Source organism: Panicum hallii, chromosome 9 (genome assembly GCF_002211085.1).
Source record: "Panicum hallii strain FIL2 chromosome 9, PHallii_v3.1, whole genome shotgun sequence".
Taxonomy (NCBI): Eukaryota; Viridiplantae; Streptophyta; class Magnoliopsida; order Poales; family Poaceae; genus Panicum; species Panicum hallii.
Window position 1 is genome coordinate 7,125,098 of NC_038050.1, and position 12,043 is coordinate 7,137,140.

The 12,043-nt window shown below is 45.6% G+C and overlaps 1 protein-coding gene across 1 annotated transcript; it reads left to right on the forward strand.

Moving 5' to 3' along the window:
- The first annotated feature begins 1,589 nt into the window (after positions 1–1,589).
- LOC112874388 lies at positions 1,590–9,048 on the forward strand. The gene is made up of 14 exons (XM_025937681.1): positions 1,590–2,221; positions 2,784–2,874; positions 2,985–3,069; positions 3,216–3,300; positions 4,902–4,971; positions 5,697–5,766; positions 6,323–6,368; positions 6,448–6,697; positions 7,240–7,445; positions 7,584–7,658; positions 7,743–7,812; positions 7,924–8,004; positions 8,348–8,427; positions 8,528–9,048. The coding sequence occupies exons 1-14, from the start codon at positions 2,088–2,090 to the stop codon at positions 8,604–8,606; spliced, it is 1,422 nt and encodes a 473-aa protein (XP_025793466.1). The 5' UTR covers positions 1,590–2,087; the 3' UTR covers positions 8,607–9,048.
- The last annotated feature ends 2,995 nt before the right edge of the window (positions 9,049–12,043 follow it).

A 12,043-nucleotide genomic window follows, 5' to 3' on the forward strand; every position in this document is an offset into this window, starting at 1 on the left:
TACGGGCCCTTATCTAGAGAGCCTCCTCCTGCACAACAAAAGCTCGAGTTAAAGCCAGGCCCCGCATTTTGGCCAGGTATGTACCCAAGTCCCAATCATTTCCTACCGATGTTGATGGCAACCTCCAATGCTACGGACATTATAGTCGGATCTATGGTAACCAAACGATCTTTGGTTTGCAAGTCAGCTGAAACATACCAATAGGGCAATTTTGATTTGGATATGAGTGGTACCATCCAAACCCGTTGATTCAAAAGTCCTGTCCAAAGAAGAAACGATGCAAGAGTCTCGTCGCTCAGGTTAGGGGGTGGGGGGTGTGGGGGGTCAAAAGCAGCTCAACCGGAAAAGCTTAATCCGACACGGACCGGTTCAACCAAAAAGCTTAAAACTGATAGTTTACTTGTACTTCAACAATCTCTTCTCTATTAACAGAAAACGGCACATCTGGTGCAGCCTAGGCGTGGTCAAAAAATAACACGAACAGACAAAGGAATATGTGGTTTGGATAACTGATGCTCGAGGGCTAAGCCTATCTTTAACCAAGTGTACCAAGCAGTTAAGTAACCTGAGGAGGCTTTCGCAGATAAGGCTGCTATGAAGTCCTGATGTCACTTTCTCCAGAATTTCCTGGATAGGATTGGGCGCTGCCGCTCTCATAAAATATCTGCACCTCGGTTCGTTCTTGGGAAGAAAGGCACGGCCAGCATGCGCGAATGCGTCCGTGCACGAACAACTTGCGCCATCCTTTGGTTGGTCGCTGCATCTCAATCTCACGCGCACGCGCAGCGTCATGCCAGCAAAATCCAAGCTCGATCGATGCTCGTACAGATGCACGTAGACCTGTTCAGAAAAAAAAGATGCCCAGATGACGTAGGCAGCAACATGTACGTAGCGCTAGCGATTTTCGGAGAAACAATCCCTGCCAGAAGAGCAGAGTGATCTCGCGATCAAGCTCCCTGAAATCCTCCCACGGACCCGACCTGTCAGGCCTGTTCATTCCACAATTGTATCTGAAAGGGAAGCACGGTCGGCCCTCTTTGCCCGTGCTCAGTCAGCAGATGCACAGCACGCGCTCCTAATTGGCTGATTTCCCTGTGATGACGCGACGCCGCACGAATGATTGGTTGGTTCGTTGCGCTCGCACACGGCCGGTTGCCGTCGTCCCACCAGATTTTGCGTGCCGAACCCCGTCAGGCCACCAATTATCCGGCACTAGCTACAGCTGCTAGCTACCTGCGCCGACAGCCGTGACGACAGCGACACGCGCGTCGACGAGTTTGGTATGGTCCCATTTCCCCGAGAGGAACCACCGACCCATGGCCGCCTGCGCGCGCGCCTCGGCACGGCAGGGCAGGGCACGTCGGCCGTCCGCCCGCCCGGGTCCCCGCGCCGCGGCGCGCCGGTGCCTGCGCGCGCGCGACCCCCGACCCCGTCACGGCGCGGTGCGTGCGCGGCGGGTGACGGACGAAGGCAGGGGCGGATCGTTGCGGGAGTGGGTGTGCCGTGCAAGCGACCGCCGAAACGGGGGACCGGACGGGCATCGTCATCAGCAGCAGTAAAAAATACGGCGGGCGAAAACCAACAAACGGGGGCAGAACCGAAGGCAAGGAGGAGGAAAAAAATAGAAAAATATCCAGCTCGTCGGCTTCCCCGAACACTTCTGGCTGGAGCGCAGGAGGCGCAAATCACTCCCACTCCCTCCCCCCAATCCGACCCGGCCCGATCCAATCCAACCCGTTCCATTCCTCCCATGAACAGCGCCCCGGCAATAGATTACTGCTAGATTTTCATTATCCTACTACTTGTTGGATAGAAAGCGCGGAGAGAGAGAGAGAGAGAGGAATGGAATCATCTTACCATACTCCATGACTCCATCTCCAGACTAGAGAGAGGGAGGGAGGAAAGAAAGAGAGAGAAACCCTTCTCCCCCCTTTGTTCCTCGCGTTCATCACCCATTCCCCCGAGTCTCCGGCCCATCTCCACGAGCGTCAAGCCCGAGGAAGCGGAGGCGGCGGCGGCGGAGGAGGAGAGGGGGAGATTCGGCTTTCCGGCCGGGAGCCTAGGAAGGAGAAGGAGGAGCACGGGAGATGCAGCGGCGGCGGGGGCACACGTGGGCGGGGGTGGGGAAGACGGCGCAGGCGGCGGCGGCCCACGCCGCGCTCTTCTGCTTCACGCTCCTCCTCGCGCTCAGGGTCGACGGCCGCACCACATACTCCTGGTGGTACGCACTCTAAACCCTAGACCTCCCCGCCGCTCCGCTTTGATTCGATCTGATTGCGCGAGCTGGGGGGCTTCGAGGTGTTCCTTTGTGCGGTGATTTTTTTTTGGGGCGGGGCGGGGGGGGGGGGGGGGGGGAGTGGCTACACCTGTGATGCAGATGCGGTTTTGGGGATTGGTCGATTCCTATGCTCGCTTTGCGTGCGATTGAGGGTTGGGTGATGGTGCCTGGACTAATCTGCTCTACTGGCGCGTTATTCAGCTAACTTTCTGGGGCACGAATGTTGGCTAGTGAAGATTTGCTGGTAGCATCAATTCAGCTCATGCTGGTCAGTGACCCGACTTATTATGCCGGCCAGCATTTCCCTTTCGTTATTGTTCTGGGGAAGTAGATTTCATGCCAATTTTGGTACCTGCAGCCATTGTTCTGATTTGCTTATGTTTTAGCAGAATTTAGAAACTCTTCTATAATTAGGCCTCCCGAATTGCAGGTTACTTCATGACAACTGCTGCAAATTGGCAATGGTATAATGTGAAATGCTAACTGTGCTTTTTTGGTCATGTAGGATAATATTCACTCCGCTATGGCTCTTTCACGGGATTGTTGCGCGTGGAAGGTTTTCAATGCCAGCACCTTCTTTGCCTCATGGCCGTCATGTAAGATTTAGATACTGATATGTCTGTTAAGCATGTTCTATTTCCACTGTTTGCACTAGCATGGTTCATTTGGCACCCAAAGGGTCTAATATGTTTCTCCTTGCGTGCAGTGGGCGCCATGCCATTCAATTGTCGCAGCACCTTTGCTAATTGCCTTTGAACTGCTTCTGTGCATATATCTTGAAAGCTTAAGAGGTAGGGTCTGAATCCATTGGGTACACTAAACCTTGGCAACTGCATTTGAGATAATGGAATCCATCGAATTTTTTAATCTAAACTGCAGTTGCTGCTAGCTCTTTCATCCTGCGTTCTTCACACTTTTTTCTTTTGTGTGTGCCCAGTTAGGAATCATCCATCTGTTGATCTGAAGATTGTGTTCCTTCCACTGCTGGCCTTTGAAGCAATTATTCTTATCGACAATTTTAGGTAATCAGTGTGAACTATTCCCTTTTCTTTGTGGGGATTCTCAGTCTGATACTATAAGTGTTTTCCCCCAAATATGAGAATGTATTGCCCAATGCCCATGAACAGGAGTTACCATCGTCTTAACGCTTGATATGCTTGGAATTGCTGTATGTACTTGATATGCTTGGAATTGCTGTTTGTACTTGATATACTTGTAATTGCTGTAGGCAAACGACCTTTCTAAAATTCATTGCCTTACAACTTCCAGAGTTTCAGAAATTCTTAGTTGTGTGTGATAACTGCCACATTATGTCTAGGACAGGTGTATGTTGGGTTAAACACCATCTTAATAAATGATCAAATTCCTAATGTAGCCATGCAAGTTTATAGGTACTGTATCACAATATGAATCCAAGTGGATTATTCTTGATGGCCCTTTATGGTGCTAGCTTTCTTCTGAAACAGATTTAATGTTCCAGTTATCTCTGCTGGGTAAAGGCTGGTCCTGTATAAAGATTTTATCATAACTTCTATTCCAATTGAATCATCTGTCTATAATCACAGCCTAAGCTATAAATTTTGATTCTAGTTCCAAGTAAAGCTCCATTACCTGCAAAATTACATGCGACAGATTGGACACAAAATCTTGTGATGGGGATTTGTCTTCCATTGTTCTTTTGACAGCATTCTGACCATAGTTAATTCACAAGATCCTTCTGTCCATCTTAGTTTGCTGTGCTTGTGCCATACCATCGTGGTGTAGCTCTCTTTGCTGCATACAATAAGATTGTTGCATTTTAGTATTCTACCTCAATGTTATGGATGATATCGTTAAATATAAAAAAAACTCCACCGGTAGGGGAAAGACCGCCCCCACGGCATTGCACTAAGAAGAAACCTCAGCCAAGCCGGCCGAGAAAACCCCCGAACCCGGCTTCACCCTATAGGGCCGCACCGTAACCTGGGCCGACCACGACCCACTGTGTTAGCGACCACTGCAACTACCCCCTGGTAGGAGGGCCCAAACCAACCACAGGTGCCACAGGCCGGCGCCCTGCCACTATCTTTTGGGTTGCCAGCGAGTTTTCTTTTTTTTTTTTTGCTGCCACCAGGATTTAAACAAGGTTTTAAATAGCTGGCTATAGCTGCCGCTAAACCTGGCTATAGCTGCTAGGAAGGGCAGCCGCTATGGCATTTAGCCCGCTAAAGCCGGCTATAGCCCGCTAAATGCCGGCAATATCCCGCTAAACGCCATAATTGCAGCCCTGCCGCTAAACGCCTTAGCCGACGATTTAAAACCATGGGTTTGAACCCTGGTTGGTGTTTTCCTCAACTGGGAAGCTTACCATTACACTACAGGAGTGTTGGCGATATCGTTAAATATTAGCCATTGATCACACTTTCATGTTTGCATGCATTCAGGACATTGAGCGATGTTTGAATCCTTTTGATCTTCTTCATCGGTCCTAATTGTGAACCTCATTGGCCAAATATAAACAGATTATTGTTATTGTTATTATTATTGTTATTATTTTGCTTTCAGAGAGTAACTATATTATAGTTGCTGTGGACAATGGACATTGACGTGTACCTATTTGTTGGTATTTTTTGTTGTTGTTCAGGATGTGTAGAGCTTTAATGCCTGGAGATGAAGAAAGCATGAGCGATGAAGCTATTTGGGAGACACTTCCTGTAAGTTTCTCATACTAGTGGATCTGACTACCTTAGGCACATTTTGTCCACTGGTTTGAATTGCAGTCCATTGTTTAGTAAAAAGAACTATAGAATACGCTTAACCAGGAAACTTTGAGTCGTGCAATTTAGTAGTATACATTTGATGCGCTTTGGTATTGAATGGAGCACTATGTGCCACAAATCAATTATAGGGTTGAATACAGAACAAATATATGATGCAACGTTTTGACATTATTGGAAAGATATTTAATAGGACAAAACAAGAATATTGACATAACTTTTAAGCTGCCTTGCATCACTTTGCGAAAGTACCATTTTAGCACTTCGGGTCAGTGTAAAGGTGTGTTATAACTATTTCTGGTGCTCTATAGTGAGAACTGATACAATGAACATATGTATCAGTTCATTATTATAACATGTTGAAATTTGTTCTAATCAGAGTAAGCTCTCACCAGGACTTGTATTTATCCAAACATGTTCAGATCGCTCTCTGATATTCTGTATGGTAGCTAGAAATTTACTTGTTTCATTTCATATGAATATTTAGTTAATGTAAAGCATCACGCTTACCCCCTTATAATTTACAAGCAGACAACCCTTTTGAATTTTGATATTGCGTAGATATCTCACTAATAGCTGGTATAATCTTGAGAATGCATCATGTTTTACTTACAGTAGAATGTTACACTATCTTATGACATTTGACCTTGTTTGGTAACCAGCATTTTTGGGTTGCAATTTCAATGGTTTTTCTTATAGCTGCTACAACATTCACACTTCTCAAGCTGTCTGGTAAGTTTCCTAAATCGCCTTCCAATTACTATTTCCAAAATTGATTGCCTCATTATAGCTGACATGGCCTAAGTCCTATTCTCTTTATGATTGAACATCTGCAAATTTTGAGGCAGCACCTTATTTATTTCGAGTACGGCAACTACGGAATTAACGTAGAGCGTGTCATGTTTTAGTTATTCTGTTTGTAGAACATGATGCATTGTGAATAGTATCTTGCATGCTTACTTGACTAGTAGAGTTCACTAAGGTTCCTCAACGTGAATCCTTAGAATTCAACAAGTTTTTCTTCCTGTTAGCTAGAATGACTGTTTATCATGATATTTTTCTTCTCTTAGATAGTATTTGGGGGTTGGAAGTGGAACATTTCTTTTTGTTCTTAGGTTGGACAATGCTCAGTTTAGAACTATATCTCTCCCTCCCCATGAGCCTGTAGGATAGTTGAACTGGTAACTATTTTAAGTTGCACAAAGGCAAAGTTTATCTTTCCCCCTCTCAGGCCTCCTCTGCCTTTGTTGTACAATGTTCTGTAATAATGTGTTATTATATATGACAGGTGATGTTGGTGCGCTGGGGTGGTGGGATTTGTTTATAAATTATGGGTGAGATTTGTCTCAGTGTCATTCTTCCTTATTTGTTGAGATGTTTCCTATAGTCTAATTCAGGACCTTGCTCATCCAGGATTGCGGAGTGTTTTGCATTTCTTGTTTGTACAAGATGGTTTAATCCCATGATTCATAAGCATCCCACTAATGGGGAAGCTAGCTCGTCATCAGCAGCAATTAGATACCGTGACTGGGAAAGTGGCCTTGTTCTCCCATCACTAGAAGATCACGAACAAGATAGGCTTTGTGGTCTCCCTGATATCGGAGGTCATGTAATGAAAATACCTCTGATTGCTTTCCAAGTTTTGCTTTGTATGAGGTTGGAGGTATGTTACATCCAGATCTTGTACCACATAGGAAACATTTGTTTGATAAACATAATATGGGGATGAAATGACCAAAGAACGTTTTGTCGTCTTCTTTTTGAACAAGAACCATCACATTGCATTGTTTTAATATATTAGAATTTGACCTATACTGATTACGGTTTTACCGAAACAGCTTTAACAAGTCAACAATACTGGCTGAGTTTAATTTTCTTTTTTGTGGTAAACTCGGTCCCAAGCCCAGACAGCTGGACAGCATACAGGGATGAATTTACAAGGAATCCTTCTTTTTTGGGAACACGAACCATCACATCTGATTGTTTTAATATATTAGAATTTAGAAAATAATTTGACCTATATGATAACAGTTTTATTGAAACAGCTGAGACCATGTCAATAGTACTGGCTGAGTTTAACTATCTTTTTTGTGGTAAACTCATCCCAAGCCCAGACAGTTGGAAACTAGCTGACAGTTAATGGCTGCTCTCTGTTAACTGATATAATCATTTTTCGTTAGTGCATGACTCACCATTTTGTTTCAGGGCACACCGGCTAGTGCTCAGTACATCCCAATATTTGCACTCTTCTCGCCACTATTTATTCTGCAAGGCGCTGGTGTCCTTTTCGCTCTAGCAAGATTGGTGGAAAAGGTTGTTCTGCTATTGCGTAATGGGCCAGTTAGTCCTAATTATCTTACAGCCTCATCAAAAGTTCGTGACTGTTTTTCCTTTCTTCATCGTGGTTCAAGGTACAATCTGATATCTAACATGAGCTATTCTCTGTATGTATTTATCTTGCTGGTGTGTCTTTTGATTTGTTTGAATCATACGCTTTCCACCCTCATGCAGGCTTTAAACTGTAGCTTGTTTATCCATGTATGATGCAGGCTTCTTGGTTGGTGGTCTATCGATGAAGGGAGCAAGGAAGAGCAAGCCCGGTTGTTTTACACTGAATCTACTGGGTATCTTAGTGTTCGTCTACGTTCTGTTAGTTTGCGCTGTTTTTTCATGCATTATATTCTGATTATTCGCTCTTTTGTTTGAAGATACAACACATTTTGTGGTTATCCACCTGAGGTGGTTAGGAAAATGCCTAAAAAGGATCTTGCAGAAGAGGTTACATGATATAATCATATTTTTTTATTCCATGATTTTTTGTCACCACATATCTCACATCGTTGCATGATAAAATCAGCAGATATTGACTTCCATCTTGTCCACTTTCAGGTTTGGAGGCTACAGGCAGCGTTGGGAGAGCAATCTGAAATTACAAAGTGTACCAAACAGGAATACGAAAGGCTTCAAAATGTATGACCCCTTCCTGTGTCTGCATTGTCTTTCCATTTGAAGTATGCTGTGTCTGCATTGTCTTTCCATTTGTAGTATGCTGTGTCTTCATTCTCATCTTTTTTCCATTTGAAGTATATTGGCACCATATGCCCTCTCACAAGTGAATCATTTAGGTTTAGTCAACTTTAAAAGACCTTAGGCGATTCTAATTATACTATTTTAGGGAAACTGTTGACTTTGTAATAGGAATGGATTATTGCCATTGTCTACTGATAATTACCTTCTTTTATATGGGGCACAGATAATAAATTATTACAATTCATCACCGAATCTAACAGTCATCTTTTCCTCCTTTTTCCAGGAGAAGGTTCTTTGTAGGATTTGCTATGAGGGGGAGATATGCATGGTCCTACTTCCTTGCCGGCACAGAACTTTATGCAAGTATGTTTCATTCTGTTTTTTCATAAACGCTCTTACCAGCTGAGCAATGGCTCAATCATTTGTTGCACATTGAATTGAATGTACATTTTCACTGTATTAGGTCTTGTTCTGAGAAGTGCAAGAAGTGTCCGATCTGCCGTGTGCCAATTGAAGAGCGCATGCCTGTATATGATGTTTAAGCCTCACTAACTCAAGCTTAACATTACAAACCTGTACATGTGGGTTCTGTCATGCCGTGCATTTGGGCTCGATCACAACTTTAAGCTGATTGAGGTGTGCACAACATCAGAAAAAGGTTTACAGTATGCATATATGGGGGAAATACAAGTATCCTGTCTAACCAAAAGCATGCAAAGGTGGCTGATGAGCATTTTGTTGGTTCGGTCCAGTTATCTATTGTAAGTATATGGTCAGTGTATTTCCCTTCCTCTTGTGATTGATAGACGGGTCAGGTAGTCTGGTTGGTTTAGCAGCATCTTCTCAGGGACATGCAGTTGTCTCAGTGTAAATAAAAACTTTGCTTTGTTTGAATGTAGTTCTCTCTTGGTTGAGAAGTGAAACAAGACAGACGGTGTAAACCTCTCTGCTATATCATCTGATAGGAAAAATATCCGCGCCCAATTATCTGACTGATAGATATTGTTCGTCCAGTAAGGGGTCAGGTGGCTTCTCACAATGCGAAGGGTCACCCAAGCGTGTCGGACAAGAAAGGTTGCACCTGGTCTGTGCCAAGGAATCATTGGTGATTGGAGCCAATTATACGTTTGTCTTGGAGATCATCTTGAACTATAGGAGATGTTAGGCTGTTCGTGTTTGGGTTTATCGTGCTGGCGGAGGGAGTAGCTGACCATCGATGATGGTGCTAATATGTTTCTGCGAGCGCTGGAATGAGTACGAGAAGATATAAAGCCTATGCTTTGGGGCAGATCAAGCTGCCCATGAACATGTTTACTGATCAACCAAGAGGACGGAGTACTACTAAGAATTTGGATTTGTACTAGTATCTTGTGATTTCTGCACAGCTTGTAGGTGAAGTTTCTTATTTCTTAGCTGGCCGCAAAGGGCCGACAGAATTATCTCTCCGCTCCTCTATTTTTTTCATCTGCGCAACCGTAAACTAAAATGCGTCCTTGATGCACTAGATAAGAAGTTACTGTGGACCAATTTTAAAAGTTGCTTTGTGAAATAATAGGATGTTTACATTTGCTAATCGCTTAATGAAAGGGAAAAACTAGCCGTTCCTTTTGGTGACCCTAATCAATCCCAGGCGGGCATTCCTGTCGAAATAATGTCCCCCGAGTTCCAGATGGAATTCTTGTGAAGCTTTCCATGTTCCAAGCAGGTCTTAACCTTCACCGCCGGTCAAAATGTAACTACCGCGGGAGCTCTGATCTAATCGAATTTGCTTCGAGTCAAACTGTCAAAGTCTATGCATGCGTCCTCACAGTCAGCGCTGCACCCGTGGCCCGGCCGGCCGCGATGCGTGCTCGACCAGCACAGCTAGCTAGGGTTAAGCAGCTGCCGAATTCAGGCCTGCTGCGCCGGCGGCTGCATCAACAGAGAGTCTATCTATGGTCGAGTCAAGATCTGGAGGCGCGAGTGAATCCCAATTCAGACATGCATCGTCCAGCGCACCACCTCCCCCGGCCGGCGTGCTTAGGAGCTTAGGATTTGAAAGGGCGCCGAGAGGATCTTCCTAGCTAGCTAGAGTGCTAGACCCGGCTGTCCGTCCGCTTGCCTGTCGGGCTGCGTTACCCTGTTCTAGAACATGGAAATCGCTGTTCATCGAACTGTTGATCACGCTTCCACACGAAACGACCCGCTGCAACAACTGCCATCGACTTGATCTGCGCCGGTACTAGACGTATCCATGTGCTTTCGCAATCGCAGTCGATTCTTTGGTACAACTGCTGATAGGGCAAGGGCAACGGCTGATGCTCGACAACACCTTAAGGTGGGACCCATAAACAGTTGGACATAGCTATGGTCAACTTCACAATGCTTATGGTTTGTACTTGAAAATAAAAAAGCATCTAGCAAATGGTGTGTGAGAGAGAGAGCAAAGGGGAGAGATTATTTTTTATTTACAATGGCTTGACCTTAAGCTTAAGGTGCACCATAGGAATCTTTTTGCTATTGCTACTTTCCACAATGTATAAGGTGCACCATAAGATTGCATTTATTGCTTAAGGTCACTTTTTTTAGTACATTGTAGATTCAACTGTATTTCACTACCGTAGTCTGTAGGATCTACTCCAAAATGTATAGCAGAACTGAAGAATGTTTCGAGGATGGCCGGCAGGATCACCAAATTAAGCATGCGCTAGCTACTGTAGTAGTACTACCAGTATAATTAGCAGTTTAGCGCTCGGAATTGCCATGACCTATGTGTTGCGGGCATCTAACAGCGGCTAGGATAGTGTGGATAAGAGCTGCCGGCCCGGCGCCGGCGCGGAAGGGTTTGGGGAATTGGCGAGGAGGACGCGGTCCGCGCGCTCACCGGGATGGGACGGCACGAGCGTGGTAGGGGCCCGCTCCGGCGGGCGGCCAGCATGGCAGGCGTGCGGGTGGCGCGCGGCTGTGCACGCATGTGGCGCGCGCCGCACGCGTCTGGTCCCGCCCTGGAACGTCGGCTTTGTCCGGGGCCCCACGTAATATATAGCACGCCCTGCCATCTCTCTCTCTCTCTCTTCTCCCACTGGCGTCTCCGGCCAGAGCGAACGAGCGAGAGAGAAGGGCTGCGTCCTACTGTGAGGAGCCTTGGCGTAAACGCTACAGGTTGACGACGGAGCTAGCGGGAGGACCGAAACGGGGTCAGCTCGGCTAGCTGATAGCCGCCTCGGTGTTCGCGGGAAGCATCGTCGTCCGGGCACAGCGCTCCGCCACTGGATCCTTCCATTGCACAGTGCTGATCGATGTGCTCGCCTGTTCGGGGCACTCGTTGATGAGCCCCTGAGCTTCTTTTTTTCGAAGAACAAGCACTTGAGCTCCCAGGTAGCTGTCGATGAATGCTCACGGACGCATGGTTGTTCTCGATCTCTTAGCTTGGCTAATGAATTGAAGCTACTGAGCCGCATCGTACCAGTAATTAACAGGCACTTTAATTTGACATGCATGTGGAGATGGCAACACTTGCAGGGTTGTTGGTTGCTTAACTGACAGAAGTGGAACAAGCCTCCACTCTCCTGATGAAAGTACAGATTACCGCATGGAATATGCAACACACGCGTGCACCTTTCACACTCTGGCCTCATCTGCACGCGCGTACTGCCTTTGATTATATGTGGGTAACTACACTACTACTCTCGTGCTGTTTGAGCACTATGTAAATCGCACTACGTGCATGTAAAATGATTCTTTCGGGAAGAAGAAGAGTCATCTATACAAATAGTGCAGAGCTATGCGGTTACAGTTTACTGTGCGTTTATTTTCCCCTTGCGCTCTTCAGGTGCATGATGTACTCTGATCGTTACAGAATAAACTACATACTAAAATTAAATAATCTACATACTTAAATTATGTTCAAATATAATGATTTTAAACACGAAATGTAGTACTGTATTCGGTAGGTTAGCTGTACATTGAGTCCTAAATGAAAATGCATTCACATTGCTCA

Bases quoted from the DNA above. Each gene is read 5' to 3' on its own strand.
- LOC112874388 (XM_025937681.1), top strand. From the start codon at position 2,088: ATGCAGCGGCGGCGGGGGCACACGTGGGCGGGGGTGGGGAAGACGGCG. The intron at 2,222-2,783 runs GTACGCACTCTA...TTGGTCATGTAG, and splicing joins CGCACCACATACTCCTGGTG to GATAATATTCACTCCGCTAT. The intron at 8,428-8,527 runs GTATGTTTCATT...TCACTGTATTAG, and splicing joins CGGCACAGAACTTTATGCAA to GTCTTGTTCTGAGAAGTGCA.